At 47.2% G+C, this 27,152-nt stretch overlaps 1 protein-coding gene across 4 annotated transcripts in view; it reads left to right on the forward strand.

The window, feature by feature from the left end:
• Positions 1–638: 638 nt before the first annotated feature.
• LOC147895538 (SET domain-containing protein) overlaps positions 639–27,152 on the forward strand; it is a 154,763-nt gene continuing 128,249 nt past the window's right edge. For 3 of the 4 annotated variants that reach the window (XM_087383936.1, XM_087383937.1, XM_087383935.1), the window contains exons 1-7: positions 639–1,133; positions 1,453–1,530; positions 10,410–10,519; positions 11,276–11,339; positions 11,501–11,611; positions 11,784–11,843; positions 24,450–24,560. In XM_087383936.1, coding sequence (XP_087240062.1) covers positions 966–1,133; positions 1,453–1,530; positions 10,410–10,519; positions 11,276–11,339; positions 11,501–11,611; positions 11,784–11,843; positions 24,450–24,560 — 702 coding nt within the window. In that variant the 5' untranslated portion in view covers positions 639–965. The remainder of the gene's footprint in view (positions 1,134–1,452; positions 1,531–10,409; positions 10,520–11,275; positions 11,340–11,500; positions 11,612–11,783; positions 11,844–24,449; positions 24,561–27,152) is intronic. The other variant, XM_087383938.1, reaches the window with a different exon arrangement.

Raw genomic sequence — 27,152 nt, forward strand, 5'->3', positions numbered from 1 at the left:
CATTCTCTTCATCATGTTTTCACATAGGTTCCATTCACCTTAGAGCGCTCCATAAATCTTGAGGCATGCATGTTTTGTTAGAATTGCCACCAAAATCAACACTTAGCAGTTAGCCTTCCTATTGCTTTTTGGCCTCCAAAGCTCCATAGGAGCTGATTTCTGCGATCTATTGTGAAGACTGTAACATCCCACGATCATACAATCTACCAAGGAAAAGAAGTGAAGAGGATATGGAAGGATTGGCTATGAAGCCTAGATTTTCCATGTAATGGCCAGATTTATCCGCAGTTAAGGACACACGTAGATCCTCTTAGGTTCACATTGACAAGTTCTTTGGGAAAAGAAGCTCACCGCATCCTTGCCCACACACTATGTGGTTATAATAATTATATATTATATATTATCATACAAATATTTTCAATTGCTAGTCTATTCGAAATTGCTTGTTTTCTAGAGTGCCTCTTGTTGCTAAAGCCTGACATTTGTAGGGAGGATGAGGTTCTAGTGTCGAGTCCTTAAAAATTGGACCCGGTGTGTGCGTACTTAAAAATCTTCAATTTTCGAGTTACTAGTTATGCGCTCCGTGAGGTGTGTCTTCAAGTTTGCCGCAAATCTAGTTAATATTGTATAGTCGCCTGAGGTCTCAGTGTTCAAGTTTGCCGCAAATCTAGTTAATATTGTATAGTTGTCCGAGGTCTCAGTGTTCAAACTTGAACGTAAGCCGAGAGCGAGAAGCGTTGATTGCCGTTGTCTCCGCAGGCTGGCAATTGCTTTTACCGTCTCCTCGATCCTCTCGCTTGCAATTTTATACTTGCACACTGAGCTGTAGCTGCAGTTCTATAAGCTATCATCTATGTCTCTTGGGTCCTTCCTGCTCCTCACAACGTGCACATACAACTTGACAGTTGATCTTGATCTTCCTCCACGATTGTTGGGATCGACGCAAGGTCTGCAATTTCGTGAACATGAGTCTGGGAGAGACTTATGAGAAAGAAGTCTCTTCAATCCGCCTTCAGAAACATCGATCGCAAAAGTCCATGTGGGTGAAAGGAAGGCAATCCATGATCTGCTTGCCCAAGGCCAGCGCCGTATGCAGCAGCGTTCGCTCTCGCGTGTCCACTCCTGTAGCTCAGGTCAGTTCATCCATGGTCTCATATTGCTGGGCTCATCAAAGTTTTGGCCCTTTTTTCCTTGTACAGAACTTCCGATGGGACGCCCACCTTTCCATCAAGCAGCGCGGAATGGCAAAAAAAAAAAATCATCACAATAGTCTAGATAATTTGAGCATAAAAGCGGAAGAGTGTCTCTTGCGCGAGGGTAAGTTGTGTACAGGTCTACTTAGAGGCTTGACCGGTATGTTGCTCATTGGGCCTGTTCTACGTAGTTTTACTGTTTTCGGACGTTTCCTTTACTTAGGTCCTCCCACATTTTAACAATGTACCATGGTAACAGACCGTTGAATCTATAACCTTTGAACGTTATTCTGCCAACAAGTCAAGCAAAATGCATCCAACAAGTCAAGCAAAATGCGTAAGTATGAGAGCATAGTAACTTTATCTAATTACGATCGCAATGCATCTAAGAAGGCAAAGACAACACGCGATGTTTTATGATGCTCGAAGCCTACTTCAACGCATGCACGTCCTCTCTCTCCCATTCGCTTTAGTAGGTAGCCGTTTATCGCTGCATAACTTGGGAAGGCGACTTTTAGGAGCATTTGTTGCTCGCAAAATGTGCATAGCTTGCATGTCACGATTTGTGACGTATTCCTTTCTCTTTCTAGACTTATGGATGGTTTAATGAATGGACACTTGTGGAAGGGTATGACCTTTCGACGGGACACTTGCCCTTTCGATGGGACACTTCCTAATGAGGCACAACCCTTCACAAGAGACATTCTAATGAAGAGACATTCCTATTGTAATGTACCCTCTCATCAAGGGTCACACCCTTCACAAGGGGTACACACCTCTTCATGCACATACCCTTTGGAGTACACACCTTTTCATGTGTGACTCTTCACTCTCTATATAAGAGAGGCCAAATTGTATGGATGACAATCACATCCACCCTACAGATATTCAAGCAATACAGTTATTCCTTGTTCTCTGCTATATCAGTCTCTTTTCTGTTCCTTAGCACAGTTCTAAATATAGTAAATCTAGGATTTCTTACAGTGGTATCAGAGCAAAATTCGCTCCTGCCTGTAGGAAATGCCCCCCACCTTCTAGCGCTGATCTGATACATTTTTGTCGCTAGAAGGACATCCGTGCACATAGTGCATGGAAGAGATGGAGAGGATGAGCGTAAAATTTTTAAACGCCTAAAGTCATCCTGGCCTCTCCATCTCCCTCACATCACAAGTTGATGTGAATGGACACGACCAAAATCGTGTCCTTTAAGGTGCTTGGGCTGTCCCAAAACCAAGGGACGCGCCTTTTCCACCATGGGATCACACCTTTTGGTAACGAGTCTCGACTCCTCACTCATGGGACATACCCCATCGTGGGCAAAGGGACATACCTATTCATGCAGGGTCACACCCCTTTTAACAAAAAGGACACATCCCCTCATGAACAGGTGCACCTATTCCAAGGGTCACACCCCTTCGAATAGGCACACCTCCTAGGCCCCAAGTACCTACAAAAGGGTACCTAGAGGGGTAAAAAAGGGACAAAAATTAAACCCATCCCCTACCCCTAGGTTTACCCTAACTACCTTAGGGTTAAACTAAACCCCCATTTAAATTTTTGGGGCAACTAACCCTTTAGGCAGCCTTAGCGAAAAGTCGTAACTTCTCCTTCAATAAAAGACAGAAACAGTACGGACGTCCGTACCTGCGCCATCACGTCCGTACCCTCCTGTGCCATCTCGTCCGTACCTTCCTGTGCCACTTCGCAGCCAGCCATACACTTGCGCAGTCAGCCGTACATTCGTGCGCAGGGAGTCCGTACATTTTGTACGATTTTTCGCCCAGCCTGCCGTACAGGGCGTACAGCCTGTACCGTACAGGCCGTACGGTCAGCGCAGATCTTTATCAGTCTGCGCTGCCAGGCCCTTCTTCGTCATCTGCGCTGCCAATTCCTGTTTCCTGCCAGCCTTGCCTCGCCATTTTCGCTGACAGTCCACTCCCTATTTGCAGCCCTGGATACCACTTTTTCTGACAGTCTGCTGCCCTCTCCTTGTTTCGCCATTTTCATCCTGCCAATTCAGCACCAGTTGCCACATTTCTCGCAATGAAGACAGCCCGTTGACAGCCCGGACCAGACAAGCCTCGAGCACTCTTCGCAAAACACTGCAACATGGACCTCCGGACAACGATTTGTAGCTTTCTTCTACGCAATCACTTGGCAGATTAAAGTATTGCCAGGTGGAGTTTTTCCAATCTGCTTTTTCAGGATTCTTTTTAACAAATTACAGCAAATGAAAGAATCCACATTAAAGCATGGAAACCCCTGGTAATTCACCCGGCCATTCAAGGACACCTCAGGCACCTGCTACTACACAATATCGTGTTCAAATTGCACAGCCAGCCCATTTTGGAGCCTTTGCATCTTGGGTCTTCTGTGTCACGTGCCCTCCGAGTGACTTGGATCACATCCTCTACCTTCTGCGTGAGGCACCTCAATTACATTATTTCCTCAGCACAGTACAGGTTGTGTTCCACGAGACACGAAGATATCCGGAACACGATATTTCTCAGGAGTTTGCTGTTCATTTTTGGAGAGAGTTTTACCCTTCACCTTCGGCATCCCCAGGGTACTCTCCACGTCCTTCAGCTCCCCGATATCCTCCTCTACAGGGTGTACCTTCTCCAAGTCAGTATTTACATCCTGAAGGCACTCCCTCCCCTGGATATCCTCCTCTTCCGATAGCAGCTCCTTACCCTTTTTCAGAACCGTGGACTCTGCTACCTACCCCTGTCTTATCACGAGCAGTAACACCTTTTTCAGAATCTCCAGTGTTACCTCCGCCAGGACCTCCCTTACCAGATTTCCACGGGTGGTTCCATCCTGCCTCGCCTGCCCCCTCCAATATGAGCAACCTCAGGGAGCAGCCCGAATCCTCTTTCAGGGATGGTCCAAACTAGAGCGCAAGTTCGCGCTTTTCTTACAGGGATTTCCGACATGTCGCACCGCTCGCGTGAAGCCTCTCCCGAGATCAAAGAATCAAGTCCCAAAAAGACCCCTGAAGGCAACGTCCAAAGTGAATCTCTATTGCAACTTCAAATATCTCAGCTTCAGGACAGCATCTCCGACCTGGTTCAAAAAGTTCAACAACTCCAAGATTCTCGAAGTCTAGCACATACAGAGGACGACGTGACGCAACCCGACGACGATGCGGACTCTTTCCCACCAGAGGTAGAAAACACTGAACTGCGTACTCTCTACCGATTACTTCAAGCTTCCAAAACAAAACGACTTGACGTCAAACTTCCGGAAGCCTACATTGGTCAACGTAATCGCCGAACTGTTGACCAATGGCTCGCTAAACTGCGCATGTATTTTGACACTGTTGACCTCACGGAAGGCAAAAAGATCGCCTTGGCAGCCTCCCTCCTGAAGGATACAGCATTTCTATGGTGGCAAAGACGCTTAAAGGATGGAAAAAGTGTGTTAACTTGGGAACGTTTTGAACACGTGCTCCGTAAGCAGTTTGTACCTGCCAATGCGGACTTCCAAGCACGATCAAAACTTCGACAGTTGGAGCAAACGGGTTCCCTGTCTTCTTATATCTCTCAGTTCACCACATTGGTGCTAGAGATTGATGGTTTAACTGAGGATGATCGCCTTCATGCTTTCATCTCAGGCCTACAACCCTCGTTACGCATTGATGTTCTTAAAGCCAATATCACCACCACAGATGGCGCTATTGCTTACGCAGAGTGCATTACAGATTTCCTAAACACAGGAAAGCAGAGTGCTAATCGCACACAGAACTCTCCTATGGCCAAAGGTGCTTGCCCTCAAGATAATACCAGGTTTCGCAAAAACTTCGGTAATCAAGGTCAGCGACAGTCTCAAGATCCCCAGAAGCCTCAGAAATCATTTGCTGGATTCCAACAGAAGCACTCCCCCAAGGATCGTGTTTCTTCTTCTTCACAAAGTCATTATCGACAGCCCCAACATAAAGGTGCGGCCACTGACAAGAAGAATAACTCCAGCTCAAAAGGACTTTATACCATCTGTACAGGCGACCATAGATGGTTCGATTGTCCCAAGCGACCAAAGCAAAATTCTAATATGGAACCTAGCACTTCCTCAAAAGAAGATGCTACCTCAGCACAAGACAAGAAAGGCAAAGCTGTTCGAATGGCGAATACCATCCACCTGAGCCTTGCCAGCAACCCCGAACCTTCCCTGGCCACTCAAGTACTTTGTGTTTAAGGATCGATTCGTGGAACAACGGTCACCATCCTCATCGACAGTGGCTGTTCTCATAATTTCCTAGCCAGTTCTGTGGTCGATAAACTTCGGTTGACCACCAGTCCTAGCCTCATGGACTATCAGATTGAACTCGCAAATGGAACAACTTTCTTGTGCAACACCAGGATTAAAAACTTGTCTTTTCGCATCCAACATTATACGGACAAGTTGAACTTCGACATTATGCCTCTTTCTTGGTACGATGTCATACTCGGACAACAATGGCTCTACGACTATGATCCATCAATCAGTTTTCGCAGCCATACTATCCAGTTTGTCCACCAGGGAAAACTTATTGAGCTAACTGGTTCTAGGGACTCTCCTTCAACCCCAGTTGCCTCTGCCCTACAAGTAGAGAAGTGGGTTCGTAAACGCCAAGCAAAGACTTCACTTCTGTTGGTTACGGCAGTCGAGGAGACACCAACAAAGGATCCTCCTGAATATTCAACCAACCTTTTTTCCAGCCTTACCTGGATCTTTTTCCACAGGAATTGCCAAAGTAGTTACCACCTCGACGACCAGTGGATCACCCAATCGAACTTATTCCCGGCAGTAATCCACCGTCGAAACCTCCTTATCGGGTTTCTCACACTCAAAATGAAGAAATCCAAAGACAGGTCACCGAGCTACTCGACAAAGATCACATTCGGCCCAGTCGCAGCTCTTTCGGATCTCCTGTATTACTTGTGGAAAAAAGAACAAGTCTATGCGCCTCTGCATCGACTACTGAGCCATCAACAAGCTCACTATCAAAAACAAGTATCCATTGCCTTGCATTGATGACCTTTTCGATCAACTTCTACATGCAACACACTTCTCCAAGATTGATCTTCGTTCAGGTTATCATCAAATTTGTATACGAGAAGGCGATGAGTACAAGACAGCTTTTCGAACAAAGTATGGACACTATGAATGTTTGGTCATGCCTTTTGGGTTAAACAATGCCCCGGCCACATTCATGACATTAATGAACGACATCTTCAGGCCTTTCCTCGATAAGTTCGTCATTGTTTACCTCGATGACATCCTCGTTTTCAGCAGATCCCTACATGAGCACAAACAACATCTTCACCAAGTTTTTGAAGTTCTCCGCGCAAATTCTCTCTACATCAACATTGAGAAGAGTGAGTTCTTCAAGACCCAACTTGAATATTTGGGACATGTTATTTCAGCTCAAGGTATCTCTGTGGATCCCAAGAAGGTCGAGGTAATCCGAAACTGGCCTACTCCTAAGAATGTTCATGATGTCTGCTCTTTTCTCGGATTGGCAAACTTCTACCATACAAAGGTATATCAGTTTTCCGAAATCGCAGCTCCTATGTCCGAATTATTGAAAAGCACAGCAATTTTTCAGTGGCTTCCCGAAACAGAGTATAGTTTCCAACAACTCAAGCAAGCACTCACTGCCACACCAGTTATGGCTATTGCTGACCCAAACCTTCCATTTGAGGTCATGACCGACGCTTCCGACATCGCTACAGGAGCAGTCTTGATGCAAGAAGGCAGAGTTATTGCTTTTGACAACCATAAACATTCTGATATCCAAACCCGATATCCGGTTTATGATAAGGAGTTTCTTGCTGTTGTACATGCTCATCGCTCTTGGAAACATTATCTCATGGGTGCCGACTCTGTGGTCAAGACAGACCATCACTCTCTCAAGTACATCTTTACTCAGCCAGTCATGAACGCTCGACAAGCACGCTGGGTTGAGTTTCTGGCCAACTTTCACATGACCATTGAGTACATACCAGGACTACGCAATGTAGTTGCAGATGCTCTCAGCAGGTTACCTCTAGCATCAGCCATGGTAATCTCTACATTATCTGTGGATGTTTCGAACTCATTCAAAGGAAAGTATTTCAATGATAAAGACTTCGGCACCGCAGTACAGGTTCTTTCCAAAGATCAACCTTCGACTTCCGAACAAAAGATTTTCTCATCCTATTCTTATACGGACGACCTTCTGTATTATCAAGATCGCGTCTGTGTACCACATGACAAGGATGTTCGACGTCTTTTGTTAAAAGAGCATCATGTAGTTCCTTATGCTGCCCATCCAGGCATCAATAAGACTTATCGGTTACTCAGTGCAACATACTACTGGCCTCAGATGAAAAGAGATGTCATCAACATGGTTACATCTTGCTTATCATGTCAACAAATGAAAGCAAGTCGACGACTTCCAACAGGACTTCTTCAGCCTCTTCCAGTTCCAACTGAAAGGTGGGAAAGTATTTCCATGGATTTCATTACAACACTACCACGATCCTCTAGAGGTAACACTTAGATTATGGTAATTGTTGATCGATTGTCCAAAATGGCACACTTTGTTGCTTGCAAAAGCAGTGCACAGGCCCCGGACATAGCCAAACTCTTTATACAACACATCTTCCGACACCATGGATTACCCAAGAATATCATATCCGACAGAGATCCTAAGTTTACCAGTCACTTCTGGATTTCATTGTTCGAATCTTTGGGTACAACTCTACTGTTCAGTTCAGCCTACCACCCAAAATCAGATGGATAGACTGAAAGAGTCAACCAAGTTCTGGAAGAAATGCTTCGACATTATGTTCAGTCACGCCTCGCAGCCTGGGAAGAGTATCTACCACTCCTCGAGTTTGCTTATAATAACTCTTTCCATAGTGCCATCAGCATGACTCCATTCCAAGCAGCTTATGGACACACTCCGATTGTACCAACAAATTTTGTACTTCAACATCGAGTGGCCCTAGCTGATCAATTGGTTCAAGAAATGCAAGACATTCTACTGCAAGTCAGGGATCATATGCGAAAAGCGCAAGAGCGGTATCAACGGTCTGCCAACAAACATAGACGTCACCTGGAATTTAACACTGGTGACATGATGCTATTATTTGTAGCCCCACATCGCTATAAGACGGTTAAGTCTGTGTTTCCTAAGTTGCGACCCAGATACTATGGACCTTTCCGGATCGTCAAGAAAAATTCACCTTTAAGTTATAAATTGGAATTACCACCACCATGGGGTAAAATCCATCCAACATTTCATATTTCTTGGCTAAAGACGTACATTCCAGGCGATGAAGCAGTTCCCCCTGCAGGTGATTATGTCCCAGAAATCGAAGACGATTATGTTCTCCTTATTCCTGAGCGTATTCTGGACCATCGACAGCGAGAGACTCGACATCGACTTATCATGGAATTCCTTGTTCTTTGGCGAGATCTGGACGACTCCGACGCTACTTGGCAGTCTGATGAAGACTTACAGCAGTACCCTGATCTTTTACAGCAGTATTTTCAGAATCTACCATGATATTTTCTACATCGGTTCATTATCTCTACCAGGGTCTTCTTTTGAGTGGGAGGGGATGTCACGATCTGTGACGTATTCCTTTCTCTTTCTAGACTTATGGATGGTTTAATGAATGGACACTTGTGGAAGGGTATGACCTTTCGACGGGACACTTGCCCTTTCGACGGGACACTTCCTAATGAGGCACAACCCTTCACAAGAGACATTCTAATGAAGAGACATTCCTATTGTAATGTATCCTCTCATCAAGGGTCACACCCTTCACAAGGGGTACACACCTCTTCATGCACATACCCTTTGGAGTACACACCTTTTCATGTGTGACTCTTCACTCTCTATATAAGAGAGGCCAAATTGTATGGATGACAATCACATCCACCCTACAGATATTCAAGCAATACAGTTATTCCTTGTTCTCTGCTATATCAGTCTCTTTTCTGTTCCTTAGCACAGTTCTAAATATAGTAAATCTAGGATTTCTTACATTGCAAGCATCTTCAACAAACTTTCTCTGACGCTCTACACACTTGGCTAGTTTGCATGATCTTAAATGTGGCAAGAATGAAAAAGAAAGAAAAATTAGTTGTCCTCTTCGGATCAAAGTGGTCCATGAGACAAAGTACAGCACGATGCATGAAATGCCAACTAGGGGAGTCTCTAGATCACTAAAGAAAACCAATGGAGTACAAATTATAAATCTGCTGGAGTAAAATCAGGCTGGCTCAAGATTTAACTTCAAGTATAAAATAATCGGCCTAACCTAATTTAGGGGTTGTTATTTTAAACTTATTTAAGTAAGCACAACTCGACCTTGAAAAATTTGCACCATGACTCTTGTACCCATGCATGTAATGAATTAAAATAAGGTCTCTAACACAAAAATTAATCTAATTATTGACCTTCTCAGGTCAGTGAGCCAATAAATGAAGCTGCATGAATTGGAAGATCCACAACGCTTTCCACGGGAGTCTTCTAAAGAAACATCAAGCCTTCTTCTTTAGTGCTAGCCTTTGTCACGGCTGAGTCTGCCCTTCAACCTTGGAGTGTTGACAGAAACTCAGTACGAAGGCCTTTGTATAAATGGATGCTCAAGTATGTGCGGGTGTGTGGATTTGAATGTGTCTCATATGTTTATACTATGGTCTACACTCACTATTGGGTGCTGATGACATCAGTGGGAATGCCATAGTAGCTAATCCCTGCTATGCATGATGGAGTTTATGGTTTTTGTGAGTGACTATCATGAGATTGAAACTGCACACTGTGTTATATTTTTAGAGAATGAGTTTGGGCATGTTCTTGGATTCATCTATATAAATATCAAGGCTAAGAGCCCATGGAACAAATTCAAGAATAGCCTTATATAGTTTAAAAAAGCCTTAGTTTTTTCCACTCATGCGTTCCACCTGTAGTTGTCCTAGATACTTGTATGATGCAACTTCTTTTAGAATCTCCCCTTCAAAGGTCTTTAGAGTAATTGCTTGTTTTGTGCTGCTCGGATTACTATGACCTTGTCTTTTTGCAATGCTGACTTGCATCTGTAAGTGTTTGCAGAATTTAGTTAATGTATCCAAGAGTTTTCACAGATCCTTTTGTCTTTTGCAAAGAAAACTACGTCATCTGCATAGATGAGTAGGAGTAGGGCATGATAGATAGTTTGCTTATTCGGCCTTTTCTCACAGGGACACAGCATCACTGTCAAAGAAGAGGTTGAATTCCTTTTATGGTTGAGGACAAGGGGAGAGCACGAAGTTTGCTCAGCTGTTACAGTTGGCTCATCTTTGCATGGAAGGTAACATGTCTTTTGAATGCATATTTTAGCCATTACAGAATGGAACTTGTCTATAATACATGGTCAGTTACATTTTATAATGATTAAGATTGTTTATAATACATGGTCAGTTTATTAAGATTTTATAATGGAACTTGTCTATAATACATGGTCAGTTACATTTTATAATGATTAAGATTGTTTGCAAAATTGAAGGCTTCAAACTGGTTGTTAGTGAGACTGGATGGATGCTTAGTTCACAGTAAAATCGAAATATGTCTAAAATGATAAACTCAAAAAATGTCTCAAAGTATCTTTTATAATTAAAGCCTCATAGTAGGGAGCATTTATCATGCATGCCATCTTGCTGTGGAAGAATTTACATGAAGTGGATCTTGAATTGTGAAGGCATCTTCAGCTACATTTCAAAGAAAGAAAATGGGAATATATGGTTTTTAATGGGGGGTCCCATGGTCTGAAAGGTTTGCTATCCTTTCTTTTTACTGAGAGAATGTCTGTTTGCACTCACGTAGGAAGTATAGAGCTGGTCTTACTCTATTTTCTAATAATATAGTGATGACCTTATACTTTCCAAAGATTAGTAGAGTTTATGCTTGAGAACATAAGGATGGCAAACGAACAAATCGTTGTAAAGCTTCTCCATTGTTAATGGTGCTGCTACTCATCCTTTTTCAGTTATAATTTGTCGTTGTAAAGTTCCTCTTTCATTTATATGTGCCTCTTTCCTTATTTATATTCCTGTAACTGATTTTGCAGGGGATTGTTTGCCTTGAGACCAATTCAGGCAGGAGAACGGATTTTGAGAATTTCAAAAAATCTGGTACAATTCAATTATGGCACGGAAATGCTAAATGCTAAATACATTCTTTTTGTTAGATTGTGTTGTGTTTTTACTTCTGCAAAAAATTTCTTCAATTTGTGTGCCAAATATCTCGTTTTTTTCACCTTTTCCCAAATTACAACTCATTGTGAAACTTTCAGATTATAACTCCTGATAAACTGCACGATGAAGTAAAAAATTTACTACACAGTGACATTAGCAACTGTGCACGCCTTGCTCTTGTCATTCTAGCAGAGCAACATGCAGGCCAGGCATGTTCTATTCTCCTTATCTTTGTGCAATTATCATTGCATGTATCTTCTATGCTGTTGTAAGAGCACATGCATTGCAGGTGTCTTTGTTCTTGTTACATCTATATAAGCTGACCTTTATGTACTCAAAAAAATGCTGAACTGATGACAGTCTTTTGGCTTTGTCTGGCAGGCATCTGAATGGGCCCCTTATGTCAGCTCTTTACCTCAGCCTGGTGCTTTGCACAATACTGTATGTAATGATCCCTGTTTACTTTTTAGGCTGGTTATGTTATGATTGAGGGTCACTTTTGATCGCTTTACAAAATTATATGCGTGGTTTTTGAATTATAGTGCATTAGATACTACTTATCTGTGAGGCATTTCCAGCAATCTTTGAATATTCTTTTCTTTGGAAAATATTCTACTTATTAAATAAAGAAACAACACAACAATACCTTGGGTGGTGTTTGAGGTGGAACACATTCAATTCCAGAAGTATTATCTGAGGCTAAGCTCACTAATGTGTGGACTTCCTGCTTCGTGATATCAAGGAATGGAAAGCGCTGCAGTGCCTGCGAGTGTATGAGGGTGCTGTGGTATGAATGCACATAAAGCACTCAGGTACAAATGTACAGGAGGTCCTATGGGACAAGTGCGCAGGAGGATGAACGTTGATAAGTGCATGAGTGATAAGCACATACACAGAGAGGAGAAGACACACTGAACTTACAAGTACTAGTTCTTCCAGAGACTCCTAGAAAATACCCAAACTCTCTCTGTCTCTGTCTCTCTCTCTCTCTCTGTTAATCAAAACATTCAACAGAATACACAATTCCAACTTAAGCTTCTCGGCATGTCACTTGAAAAATAGAAGAAAACCAGATGTAGGCAACGAGGTAAGGACCGAAAGTTTTGTATTGTCATGACTCAAAGACACAGGATGTCTATGGACACAGCTCACCTCTACAGAGGATTTGTGCCACGTACAAGACTCGACTCAAGACAAAGACTGCCGACTCAGCTGAGAAGCACAAGACACTCTATTGCATATTGCCTGGCAGCTAACCAAAAAGATGACAGAGCATACTAGACCTACACTCATTGGAGGACTTGAAGAGAGAGCTACACACAATTGTGACCTGGAAAAGAAAACTCCAGCCACTACCTCAGCATGAAGCCTCTAAACACTGATTGGTTGGCCATGCACCACGTAATCACTGCCAATCCATGTAAGTTAGCCATGTTGAACGAGTTCATTGAGACTCTAAAAGGCACTCAAAATGATAGTGGGTTTTCACTCCTCTAAAACTTTAGTTGCATGAGATGCCAATCACATAAAATGTCGAAGCAGATGTCACCTCCAAGGATCACATCTCCAACAATCCCCCCTTGATCTGAGGAGGGAACCGGATAAACTACACTAACTGAAAATGAACGTATCACCAGCAATGTGGAAAACTACGCTCATAGAGAGTGCACCAAAACATCAGGACAACCAAAAAATGACCTCAACCACACAAAGCATAATTGGAAAAACTGTAAGCCACCCATAGGGAAAGGCACACAACAAAGAGTTATCTGTAGCATCTAGAATGCCCAACTGTCGTCCATGCTAGATTGCCCTTCAGCCAATGCAAGACATTGCAAGTTCCTCGACAGGTGTAGGTTCTTCCGCGATGCAAGCTTTCTCTTGTTTCTTGCGGGGGTCGAAAGCCTTTTGATAGCATATTTTACATGTCCTCCCTTCCCGCAATACTGGCACTTCAGCAGCTCCTTCCCTTTTCTCTTTCTTTGCCACGGACTTTTTTTGACCAGAATTCACAGCATAGGCAGGCTCCCCCTTGGAAATAGCACCTCTCCTCTCCCCTCCTCACTTAGAAGCATCGACATTATATCATGGAAATCGAGATTATTAGACCTAACACAAAGAATAGTGACCAATTCAGAATACCTTTGTTACGCTCTAGCCGAGGTAGCATGACCTCGGAAGAATCAGTCGACATTTCCCTTAAAGGATCTATCTCTGTAATATATGTGTTTGCGCTTCATATAAATGATCGGGAGGGATTTAATGTCAAGGTCCTAGGTGAGGGCTGATAGCACTAGACTAGATAGATCTAAGACCAAGGGCCTAGTGCTAAGATTGTGCCTAGGGGCAAGGAATTAAATGCATCCCAAGAGAGGGGTGAAATGTTGCATTAGGAAGGCCCTATATAGATGACATGTGGCATCTAGATCTATCTAGGGAATTGGGGTTTGCTGAGGCTAGAGAGAGAAGAGAAAATAATGATTCATGTGATTTTGTAACGTAGATCTCTGTCGACTCGTAAGCCTTAGCAAAATATGGCTGGGAGGAAATAAATGGTGCTACTCCCGTGATCGAAATAGAGAACAAACAGAGAGAGTGTGTGATAAATTGGTATCAGAGCCTTGTGGAGAGAGCAAGGGACGAGTGACGTACTGAAGGAAGGTCGGGTTCATGGGCTTGGTGGCGAGTGGTTCAACGGTGGCTTACGCAAGCTAGATAGGGGGTAAGGAGGCGACGTGACGGTGCTGCTGACGGCGCCTGGATTGGAGTCCCTGATTATCGACGTCGAAAGGCCTGCGAGATGACCTGGGGTTCCCGTAACGTACTGACGGGCCTACGAACCGGCGGGGCGCTGGACTACCTCAACAGAAGTTCCATGCGTGCGTTTTCAATGTCGCGTCCTTGACTCCTCCTCTGGTGAAGAACGTGCAAGTGGTGGGACGAGGTGTGTGTATGAGGTCTGGAGTGGGCTGGTGTGGGACATCATATAGATGGTGTGCATACGTGTGCCAGACTCTCGTGTCGGTGAGGGGTGATGGGGACCACGCTCAAGGAATCTCCGCCAAAAATCCTTAGAGTTGTTGCTGTACAAGATGTGCAGCAGCTCCTCCTCATTTTGACGAAGAAAAGCCTGCTTCTTCCGACATACGAGACGTCGGTACTTGCGTACCGTGTCTGGTGTGTTCGGGAGGTGACATCTGGTTTCAAGTCGGAGCTGTCGGCGATAAGCCTTGCACTCCGCATCGTACCAATTGTTGCAGGGTACCAGAACCAAGAGGTGGTGGTCTAGTGGACCGTGTGATGTGGGGAAAGATTTGGAGGGCAGCCTCGTGGACTGTGCGACTAATCAGGGCAGCACGGTCCTCTATGAGTGGTATGTGATTGATGTAGGTTAGGAGTCTGTTTAGGCATCCAAAGTAGGCCGGTGAGAGGCTGCGATCAAAGTGTATGTCGTGGTAGGTGTCGTGCTTCCTATGTGGTGTGTGTGGTGTGGCTAAGCATGGGGTGGCGATAGTGAAGAATAGGTATGTGTGATCAGCTCCTGGAGGGAGTGGTGCTATGGTGAAGTCGGTGATACATGAAGTGAAGGTAGGGGATCCCATGATGTAATCTACTACACTAGTGCCCCCCCCGTGTGGGAAGCAAGTAAAACCACCTGAGGAGGGCCATAGGTCGAGCCCGTTGTAGATGATGAGATCATGCATCCTGCCCAAATCAAGGAGCGCGTGTCCATATGGTGTAACAGGCTTGTGTCAGTCCATGAGGTCCTAGTCATACCTACTCCGTCTAGGTCCATGTCTGGAAGCATGATAGAGTTGTCTCGGAAGTCCAGGAGTGGTGCCTGTCTTGTCCTGGCGTTGAAGTCCCCAACAAGGAGAACTTCCCCGCGGGCTGGAAGGTCTGGGATATCCTGATGTAAGGGTGCATATGGCGATGTCTCACTCTCTTCTCTTGCCACTCTGGTGAAGTGGGATGTGTCTGGCAGGAAGTAGCATATTGCTATGAAAAGGTATGAAAAGGTCACGGGTGTCTGTGCGTCGGATCCGGATCCACATGAATCGGGAGTGTGTGTCCTTCCTCTCAATGGAGATGGCTCTAGCGAGGGAAGACCTGTACAATACTGCGACCCCGCCTGATCCTCGGACTCCTCCTGTATCCCTCGTCTCATCCCTGAAGGCTGACTCCCATGTGTAGCCATTGACTATTGGTAGTGGACGCTCTGGGCTCTGGTGTGTCTCCGTGTAAAAGACACTGTCTCGTCCTGTATAAGACTCCGAGAAGTTTCCTGGGTTTGACCATAAGGTGCCATTACAGTTCCAAATGGTGCAGTCTAGGGTCTCAAAAACCTGAGTCTCATAGGCCCTGTCCCCCTAGCGGGTATTGGTGGGAGCCCGACGGGTGGCGGTCAACAACCTACCATCTTTCCCCTCCTTGCGGGCAACATCCCGCTGCTGCAGAAGAACTCGTCGCTCCTCAATCTGTAGTGGTGTCAAGTCCTTGTCCATGGATAGGGTGGGATGCTCTCGTAGAGAGGCTCGGCGTCGGAGTGTCGCTAGACGAGCATGTGAACCTCTGAAGCGAATGACTAGGGGCTGCTCTCGGTTGGGATCTCTCCCAACACGCCATGCTCCCTCTATGCCATGGTCGGGGACCCCCATGGTGGTGGTCACAAAGGTAATCGCCTCCTCCATGGGCGTCGTAGTGGTGCTGGTGCTGTCTCGCGTGATCCCTCGTATCTAGATGTTGAGGGCCTTCGAAGCCCTTTGCTGCTGCTCCTATATGGCGGCTGAAACGGTTGCCTTTGCGGGCTCCCGTTTTGCCACATCCACCCATCTGGTCGTCTCTGCTATAGCCGACTGTATCGTGGCTATCTGTGCCTCCATCTCTGTGACTGGGGTCCCTCCAGGCGCTGCTCTGAGGGTCCCGAGCTCCTCTCGAAGCTGTGTGATGTCGTGTCTGAGTCCCTGGATAAGGGTGCCCTTCTCGTGTATAATGCGGGCCTGCTCCTGGGTGTATCGGGCCTGCTCCTGGGTGTAATGTGTCAGCTCTGCTTGACGGGCCCGGATGCTGTGTATCTCAGCCAATAGGGAGTCCCAAGCATCTGGCGGGGGCCTAAGATGTCCTGGTCCAGGTGGGAACTGGATCTCGAGAGGGGTTGGAATGAAGGTGGGCTGCTGAGGTTGTACTGAGGGTGGGGACAGTATGATCTGGGCAGGGGAGTGATATGTAGGAGTAGCGAGGTCAGACGAGGTGATGAAGGGTGGCTGACTGAGAGGTAGAGGTGATACGAGGGGAAAGTACTGTGGAGCCGTGGCTAATGGAGCCAGAGGTGAGGCTAATGGAGAGGAGACCTGTGATGATGATGCAAGAGAGAGGGAGGAGAGAGGCGGCATAGATGATGAGGCGGATGATGGTGGTGAAATAGTGGTGGTAACCATAGAGGTCGAGGATGTGGTGAGCGGCATGGGCTTTGGGTGGGCCCCTTTCTTCTGGGCCGCGGTCTGTCCACTGTCAAACCGCTCCGGTTGCTGCGTTTGTTGAAGTCCTCCAGATTGAGTTGCTTTTGTGTTTTCCCCTTGTCACCGTTCCCCTTCCCCATCTCCACGCGTATGCAGATTTGGATCGAGGGGTCTCCCGCCTAGTCTCCTGTCCTCATCCCCCTGTTCCTTTCATTATGGGGGCAAAGAAGGGACTGCAGGAGGTTGAAGCTGCTTTTTTTTTTTCTAATATAATAAAAATAAATTGGGGGGGTAGCGACGGGTTAGCGGAGGGGGTAGCGGGGGGTAGAGAGGGGTAGCGGCGGGGTTAGCGGAGGGAGTAGCGGGGGGTAGAGAGGGGTAGCGGAGGGGGTAGCGAGAGGGGTAGTGGGGGGGTAAGCGAGGTAGCGGGGGGGTAGCAAGGTAGCGGGGGGGGTAGCGAGGTAGCGGGGGGGTAGCGAGGTAGCGGGGGGGTAGCGAGGTAGCGGGGGGGTTAGCGAGAAGGGTAGCAGGGGGTAGCGAGGTAGCGAGGGGGTAGCGGGGGGTAGGTAGCGGGGGGGTAGCGGAGGGGGTTAGCAAGGGGGTAGCAAGGGGGTAGTAGGGGTAGCGGGGGGGGTTAGCAGAGGTAGCGGGGGGGGTAGTAGAGGTAGCGAGGGGGTACGGAGGGGGTAGCGCAGGGAGAGAGCAGAGTGGGAGCAAAGTGGAGGAGCAGGGTGGGAGGGAGCAGAGCAGGAGGGGCGGAGGAGCAGCGCAGATGGGGCACTGGAGAGAGAGAGAGAGAGAGAGAGAGAGAGAGAGAGAGAGAGAGAGAGAGAGAGAGAGAGAGAGAGAGAGAGAGAGAGAGAGAAAGAAAGAAAGAAATTTTATTAAAGGTCCACGGAAGGCCATACATGGCCTATGGGACACAAAATCATCCCAAAGGAAAATACATCATCAACGATGCACCAACTAGGTGGCCTCATCGTAATACAGCTAGAGAGAGAGAGAGAGAGAGAGAGAGAGAGAGAGAGAGAGAGAGAGAGAGGGAGGGAGGGAGGGAGGGAGAGAGAAGTAGAAGTAGAAGTAGAATTTATTAACGTCCACGGGGGGCCAAAAATGACCCATGGGACCATCTCAATACAATGTAAAGAAAGTCTCCTAAAAAAGAGGGGTTAGGATTCTATGAGTTCTTGATGACATGTAAAAAGATGGGTGACAAAGGATCCCAACGCTGCCAGAAAGGCAACAGAGAGAACTGATGTCAACTGAGCGGAGTCCTCCAGTATCTGCTGGTACTCCTCCCTGATATGTGCATATCGGGGGCACTGTAAAGCTACATGTGCCTCTGTCTCAACTGACTGCAAGTCGCAAAGAGTACAAACTCTGGCGTGTTTGGGCTGATGCATCCAAGCTCCCTTCTCTATAGCAAGTGTATGAGATCTGGTGCGAAACCTAGCCGTATTTCTGTAATAGAGAAGGGGAATAGGTGTGCTAATGTAGGGCTGAGGAGAGGCCTCCATGGACATGTATGTAGACCAACATGAAGGGTTTATGTTGTCTTGATATTACTCCAGCTTTGTCCTCTTTTCATTTGTCAACGAGTGGGTCTGCAAAGTGCTCAGTAGGGACATTTGAAATTCTTGCATGGTGACCTTTTCAGGTGGCATGGTCAAGTATGCATCTACTCTCCATCGGCTGAACCATTTCCTTATGTCTGTTGCCCACCTTGTACAAATGATCTTACTTTTGTGATTCTTTTGAAGCTTTGTGCTAGCAGTCCATGCTCTATAAGGTAGTCTATCTGGTGGCATTTGCTGCACCTCTAGCAAATATTGCATGACTCTGATCAATGCATGAAATTCGATCGGCCTCCTACCTGTTTCCAATAGAAGCACCGAGTATGAGAGAGAGAGAGAGAGAGAGAGAGAGAGAGAGAGAAAGAAAGAAAGAAAGAAAGTGTATTATTGTCCACTAGAGGCCAAAATGGGCCCATGGGACATCAAGAACTCTGCATACAAGATAGCACAAAATCAACGTGCCCCAAAGAATAGGCATCGTCGAATATCATCTAAGTGCTACGCAATATAATGCAAGTGAAAGTACATAATGTCAAATCTGAGCCTAAATACAGAGTAAACTAGATGCAAGGAAACCGCCCCCGGGTGCAAAATGGGGGGGATGAGCACAATATGCCAATGCAAAGATACAAGTCCAGGTGTCACGGAGTCTGAGAACCAAAATAATACTGAAAATCCTGTCCATCGACTCTGCCTCCTGCTATGAGAGTACAAATCTGGGCAAAGGTGAGGTGAGCGGCTGGTGGGGCGAGATCTCCATGAGTGAGTCTCCTCCGAAATGCTGCCATCATCCTGGATCGTCTGGAGATGAAGCGGCGAGTACGTCCCCTATGTAACAAGATCCTGCGGCGTCTACAAACCATCTCATATGTACATCCACATGGTGGAGGCATGTGTCCTGTGTGGGCTCTGCCGTCCTCGTGCTCCTCCTGGTCTCTGTCCTTTGGTATGGCGTGTGCCTGAGCTCTATGAGGATGGGCTCTATCACGCTCCGGTCTGTGCTCTCTGAGGTAGTCTCGCCGAAGCATAGTGGCCTCCCTGACATAAAGGGCTAGGCAATGCTGATCCTCGTAGTCCATCACTCGTGAGAGAGGTCCAAAGCCATCCGTGAAGAGACAGTGGAATCTACCTCTGATCTCATAATATAGCGGGCATCTGCAAATGAAGTGCTCCTCTGACTCCACCTCTCCCATGGTGCAACAAGGGCAGATCCTGGTCTCTCGGCCTGGTCGCCGTCCATCCTCCATGCGTCGCATCCTACCAGCCTCTATCTCGAGCTGATGCGAAGAGACTCTAAGCTGGCCGAGGGCAATCCTCAGTGAGTGGGACATGTGGGTACCTGTATAGCCTGGTGGGATGACAAATCCATCCTCTGAGATCCGAAGGAAGTGGTCACGATATGTGGCCATCTTCACCGGAAGCTGCGTGGGATAAATCCAAGTGCGATACGTATGAAGCTGCAGCAAGTCTGCTCTCGTGACCTGGCTAAGCTCGTGGCGAGTCAACTCGAGATGAGGGGCATCTATGCTGTATCGGTACGGAGGCAGTCTATCCATGTCTAGTCCAAGGGATGTGAGCCATCTAGTGAGTCTGAAGTACCAGCAGTATCGGGTCCCTGATCGTGCCAACTCCATAGAAGATGCAAGTGCTAACCATGGCAACCGAGCTCTGCCTGCTGCTGAGTCTCCAAACTCCCTGACCCTGTGCAGATACATGACCGACTGAAACGCTGCATCCAATGCAAGGGGAGTAGCTCCAAACTCTGCTAGCATGATCTCGTGCGGAACTGTAGCCTTGGCCCTAATGAGCCGAGAGAACATGATGATCTGTAACCTCTCTACTCGTCTCCAATCTGCAGCGCCGAGGTCTCCTGCCCAGAAAGGAGCTGCATACATGAGAGAGAGAGAGAGAAAGAAAGTTTATTAATGTCCACTGGAGACCTAAAAAGGTCTATGGGACAAAAGAGACCTGCTTATACATCAGTACAGAGAGGGCCATAGGCAACCTCCCTGGGAGTATCATCAGATTCCTCCAAAAAAACAAAACACATAGAACATAAAACATAAAAGGAACTAAGTACTAGGCTATGGAGTGGCCATTAAATTAGTTTAAGACTGAGGGTCTTTAGATTTTGTCTTAAATTCTCTAATCACTGCAAGACCATCATGATATACTGCCCATTTTCCTGCTTCCCTGGCTGCCCGAACCTTAGCAAGCTCGGTAGCTTTGTTCTTCAGTTGGGTTCTTGTAAGCTCCTCAGCAATCCATATCTTTGTCCCCTTCAGCTTATAGGATTGTTGTAGAATCCTCTTCTTGAGGATCTTCGAGTTGAAGGTGATGACAACGTGTCCATTCCTAGGCGATAAATTAACTGGGGAAGACTCCTCTTCATCATCATTCTTGTCATCAGTTGGGCTTGTTGACCAATCAATGGCCGGGACTGTTGCCTTGATTCTGTCGATTGCCTCCTCGAAAGTGTCATCCTCGTGCTGCCAACAGGTATTCCCCCTATCCGAATCTTCATAGCATTCTCTTTTCGAAGGTGATGTTCTTGGATCTCTGTTTGGATGTCCAAACTTTCACCTGGATAAGCTCTCTAACTGTGGAAATCAGCTGTGATGTTGGGGGCTCAGCTTTACATGTTTGTACCGCTGCTGCAATAATCTCCTACTTCCCTGGGCCTTCCAAAGCTGCAATACGAGCTAGGGCTTGGGTGAGCTGGGACCTCAGGTCTCGCACTTCTTGCTGGAGATGGTAAATCTGCTCTTGCGGCTTGGTCGGCGTCAGGGGAGGTTGAATCTTATACCTAGAGTACGTCCTGTCGAAGGGAGCAGGGGTTGTGGCTACCATGGCAGAGTAAAGCTTGGGGGGATGAGGGGAAGATGGGCTGGCCATATCGACTATCCCCCTTTTGGCTGGACTAACCCCTTGGCTGGGCTTGGGGCAGAGGGGGGAGATACAGTATATATGTGCAGGTGGTGATCGTTAGAGACCAATCATAGAGGGGCCGTCAAATGGGAGGTCAGAAAAAACCCTGCGATAGATGATTGGCCTTTGACGTCACGCGGCCTAGTCGAGCTCGATCGTCGGGGGTGGCAGGTGGCCCTGTGGATGAGGGCAACGGTAAACCCGGTGGGGCGGGCAGAGAGCAGAGACGAGATGTCATGGACCCGGATGTGTGAGTCTGTCCGCTGGCGCAGCTGTCGTGGCTCTGGCTCTCGCTCACGTCCGCGTCGTCGGCTAGACTGAGGAGAGGTATCCTGTGACTGGAAGAAATCAGTGATAGGCCGCTGGGTGTCCTCACGCTGTGTGTGCTGCTCGCGTCGCCGTGCTCGGAGAGAGGTATCTCGGTGGCGAGTCATCTCATGTAAGAAAGCGGCTAGGCATCGCTGATCCGAGAACTGCAGCATGTGTGGGAGGGGGCCGAATCCGTCGCGGAAGATGCAGTGGTACCGGCCTCGAATGGCATAATAGATAGGACATCTGAAAGCAAAGTGCTCCTCCGACTTGATCTCCTGCAAGTCGCAAAGTGGGCAAAGGCGGTCCTCTCGTGGGATACCCTTTGCGCGTCCGCTCTTGATCCGTAATCGGTGTGACGAGACCCTAAATTGACCGAGGGAGATCCGGAGTGCATGTGGTAGATGAAGCTGTGTGTAACCCGGAGTTGTGATGAAGCCCTCCTGTGAGATCTGGAGGCAGTGTCGGCGGTAGAAGTCGAGCTTCACAGGAAGCTCGGATTGAAGAAACCATGTCCGCCAGGTGTGGAGCTGGAGCAGATCCGCTCGAATGAGCCGGTGGACCTCCTGGTCAGTGGGGGAGAGGGGAGATGGTGGAGCGTCGAGGCTGTACTGAAAAGGAGGCAACCGGTCTAAGTCGAGGCCCAGTCGGGTGAACCAACTGGAAAGACGACTATACCAGCATCGCTGGTCCCCATCAACGGATAAGGCCATAGAGGAGGATAGGGCTAGCCAAGGTAGGCGGAGGCGACCGTCGACGGAGGAGCCGAAATCCCTGACTCTGTGGAGATAGGTGATAGCCTGAAAAGCGGCATCAAGCTGTAGGGGTGAGGCGCCGAACTATGCTAGAATGATCTGGTGTGATACCGATGGTTTGCTGCGGATCATCCAAGCAAACATCAATATCTGTAGGCGCTCGACTTGAGCCCACTCTGTGTCTGAAAGGTCAGCTCCCCACCAAGGGCTACCGTACATGCCTGTTGGGCGGACCAAAGAATAAAAAAGGAGAGACTTGGTCCGCGGGTCCTGGAAGTGGGAGTGGTAGCACTGTCGCTCCAGCCTGGCAAGAGCGGCGTATCCTCGGTTGATCTTGGCCTGCATCGTGAAGATCGGGCCTGAGAAGACAACGCCCAAGTATGTGTAAGAGTCAACTATCTCAACAGGGTCGCCGGCGAAGAGGAACTGCTCTCGGTGCATAGCGGGTCTGGAAGTGTTGAAGATCATCACCTTGGTTTTCCCAAGGTTGACCTTCAAGTCATGTGTATTACAGAAGACCTGAAGTCCATCCAGGTTTCGCTGAAGACTAGTAGCAAAAGAGGATAGTAGTACTACATCGTCTGCGTATAGGAGAATTTGGATGACAGCCTCCGTCGGAGTGTGCGGCGTAATGCTTTACACGTCATCATACCAGCTGTTGCAAGGGGTGGAGCCAGCGGGTGGAGGGCGGGTGGACCGAGTAGTGGAAGGAAAAATGTGGCAGGTTGCATTGTGAAGGGAGTGGGTGATAAGGGTGGCTCAGTGATCTAGAGAGGGTATGGTGTCTATGTGTCTGAGGAGGGAGGCTAGGTGGGCTGAGTAATCAGGTGAGAGGTTATGATCAAAGTGTATATCATGATAGGTAGTGTAGTGCGGGGTGTGGCTGGGAGGGGCTCGGGGCGCAAGGATATGAAAGAACATGTAAGTGTGATTGGCTCCTGGGGGTAAGGGTGCAGTGCGGAAGTCAGTGATCTGTGGGGCTAAAGCAGGAGATCCCAGAATGTAGTCGACGACACTGGCTCCTCCGCCATGTGGGAAACATGTGAAACCAGAGGAGGCAGGCCACCGGTCTAGTCCATTGTAGATGACCAGATCATGTATACGTCCAAGGTCCAAAAGAGCCTGCCCATACCCAGTAACGGGAGCGCGACTATCAGCCGAGGAGCGGGGGAAGCCCGAGTCCTCTGTGTCCATCTCAGGTAATAGGACCGGATCTGAGTGGAAGTCTAGGAGTGATGTCTGATGTGCACCTATCCTTGCGTTGAAATCCCCAACTAGGAGGACCTCTCCGCGTGAGAGAGAGAGAGAGAGAGAGAGAGAGAGGGGAGGGGGGGGGGGCTGAGCGACAGACGACGGGGAGGGGGAGGGCTGAGCGACAGGGAGGGGGGGGCTGAGCGACGGGGAGGGGGGGGGCTGAGCGACGGACGACGGGGAGGGGGAGGGCTGAGCGACGGGGAGGGGGGGGGCTGAGCGACAGGGAGGGGGAGGGCTGAGCGACGGGGAGGGGGGGGGCTGAGCGACGGACGACGGGGAGGGGGAGGGCTGAGCGACGGGGAGGGGGAGGGCTGAGCGACGGAGAGAGGGAGGGGGAGCTGAGAGAGAGAGAGAGAGAGAGAGAGAGAGAGAGAGAGAGAGAGAGAGAGAGAGGAGAGAGAGAGAGAGAGAGAGAGAGAGAGAGAGAGAGGGGGGGGGCTGAGCGACGGACGATGGGGAGGGGGAGGGCTGAGCGACGGGGAGGGGGAGGGCTGAGCGACGGGGAGGGGGGGGGCTGAGCGATGGGGAGGGGAGGGCTGAGTGACGGAGAGAGGGAGGGGGAGCTGAGAGAGAGAGAGAGAGAGAGAGAGAGAGAGAGAGAGAGAGAAACGCGGGAGCAGGTACGGATAGGAGCGGGTACGGATACGAGCTAGGGGAGAGAGAGAGAGAGAGAGAGAGAGAGAGAGAGAGAGAGAGAGTCTTGGATATCTAGCTAGAAATGTTGTACGACAATTGAAAATCTTGGCATTGCACTTTTTGTGATTGTAGGTTTTATGGAGTGATGAGGAGTTGGAAATGCTTCGTCCAAGTCCGAGTGTATATCGCCAAACCTTGCAATTTAGAGCAAGTATTTTAGAGGAGTTTGGAGCTATTCAGCATGTTAGTGGAAGAGATTTTCTTACCTTTTACCCTTAAAAGGTTTAGTGCTTTATTAGTTGACATGACCTATTCATAGGAATCTTATTTTTTTTGCATCCACTAGCATCATGCCTTAAATTGTAATGTTTTGCAAGACACGAATTCAACTTTTTAAAGCCAAATAGAAAATGTTTTCATTCATAGATTTGTTTGCTAATTTGGTGACATTTTAAATTGAGACAAGAACTTCTACTTCGAGCCCTTGTTGAAGATACAATTTCTTTTGGAGCTGTCTTGTTCTTTGTTGTCCCATAGACTTGTTGGTCTCCCATAAACATTTTTTTTTCTTCTTCTTTCTATTAGGTTTAACAATCTAAAGTCATGAGAAGTATTCATGTGAGGCTGCATCAATATCACGGATTCAATGGAAGGTGCACTTGTGTTGGAAATATTCAATGCCCTTAACTTTGCATTTTGGCAATAGAAAACTTAATGTCTAGCAAGGAAGAAAGACCACCAAACAGTACCATCTAGAAAGCAAAGAATGAATGGGTATTAGGGTTGCTTGGAGGGCTATTGGGTAGATCGTAGGAGCGATGCAACTCATCTGGACTTAGGCAAGGCTGTGGCGAAAAGCTAAATTGAGCTAGAAAAACTATTTGTGGGAAGAACTAAATTGAAACTATGTGGTCTGAAAAAGGAATATGCGAAAGTATGGTTGACCATGATGAGCCGGGAGTCCATTTTAGACAACTCTTGACAATCGCAAAACAATTGCAAGAAGTAAATGCGAAGGTTGATCAGGAGGATCTAAAAGCTATAATGCTTGCAAATCTCACAAAGATTTTGCCAATACGGTTCAGATTCTAAGATCGACTAGCGACATAGATGTCATGACAAAGGAGCTCACCATTTTGTGATTAATAGAAACTATAACATTATTACATTATACGCCAAATTAATGGTTTGGCATGTGTTTGTATTTACGATGGACATTGATCGAATCGAATTGTTATGGCAGTGAATGGTAGATGCATGGGTCATAGGTTAGGGGTAGGTCTAAATGGGAAGATGGAACTTGAGTGATCTCAAGGGACATTAATGAATGGGTACTCCCATTGATTGTGAATCTCATGTATCATTCTCTATTCACCTTGCATTCATCCACTCTCTCCCACCTTCCATATAGGTCAAGAATAGGAAACAAGTACACTCACAAGGGCATTCTTTCCCTTAGGAGGGCCAATTGGCATTCAGATTCTGCATACATTGCACACATTTGCATTCTTGAAAGGTTTGAAACTTCACATTTGGTCGATCCAGTGCAGGGACATGAAGAGAAAGAGAAGGATCAAGAGAAGAGGGTGGGAGGCGAGCCAGCGTGGAGAGAGGACGGTCAATGCACAGAGAGCGTACGGACAAATGGCGGCTCGTCAGGTTGCATGGCAAGCAGTGGCTCGGGACACAACAGCTCGTGGCCCGCAGAACCATAGTCAGGCGACATGGTGAGGAAGATGTATGGGCAGAAGGAGCTCGGAAATTACGGGCAGCAAACAAGGAAATCTTTAGTGCGAATTTGGAAATCTGGGACACCCAAATCAGAATTCTGAATCTGCTTCCAATTTTTGAACCCTAGTCTGGAATTTTCGTTTCAATCTCTGTACCCTAAGTTTGGAGGCTCTGAGGCAAGGGCTTTTCCAGATTTTTGTGTCTTAGGACAGGGAACTGGGTGTCCTATTCGCATGAACACCCCCCCCTTTCCTCACCTATCCCAGTTCACTCCGATTCACGCAAAATAAGCAGCCCAGATTGAGTGTACCGGTTTACAGCATTAAAACAAGGAAGAAGAGATCATTTCAGGTTGTTTTTTGACACAAACGAGGCGGGAGTCGTATAAGTACCACCAACTCTATACCATTTGACTTTTTCTGTAAAATAAACCTCTATTCTAAAATTGCAGCAAGTAATTTCCTCTCTTTTATTAGGAAAATTAAAGAATAGAATAGAATAGAATGTTGTATTATCGTCCTCTGGGGGCCGAAAAACGACCCATGGGACCTCATCTGATCAGAGAAGATACAAAAAAGGAAGTCTCTGTCCTCCAAAGAGGAAGGGGTGATAAAGTAACACAGTATCACTGCTTTATAGCCTACGACATCGTGCATTGTTCTCTGTGCTTAAGAATCCTACCAATATATGTGCCCAAGTTAGGAGGATGTACATACGTGAGTAGGCTCACAAGATTTGAGTGCCTCTCTACGACATTCTGAAAATCTTTTCTTATGTGGGCATACTGTGGGCATGTCAATAAAACATGTGCTTCTGTCTCCACGTCCTGCAAATCACACATTTGTCAAATTCGTCGATCTCTTGAAGTATCTCCCCAGGCTCCTCTCTCCACCTCTAGCATATGAGAACGGGTACGCATACTTGCAATATTACGCCTGACATTAATAGGTATGGGCATGCTTATGTATCTTTGAACATTGTCCTTTGCTTGAGCATATGTGCTCCAATAGTTGGGACTAACATGTTGGCAATAGTATTCAAACTTAGCTCTTTTCTTAGCTGATTGCCATTTGTGATGCAATGCTTCAAGGAGCGCTTTTTGCA

The sequence above is a fragment of the Dipteris shenzhenensis genome, chromosome 13 (genome assembly GCF_047967505.1).
Source record: "Dipteris shenzhenensis isolate YYH24624 ecotype China chromosome 13, Dip_SZ_1.0, whole genome shotgun sequence".
NCBI lineage: Eukaryota > Viridiplantae > Streptophyta > Polypodiopsida > Gleicheniales > Dipteridaceae > Dipteris > Dipteris shenzhenensis.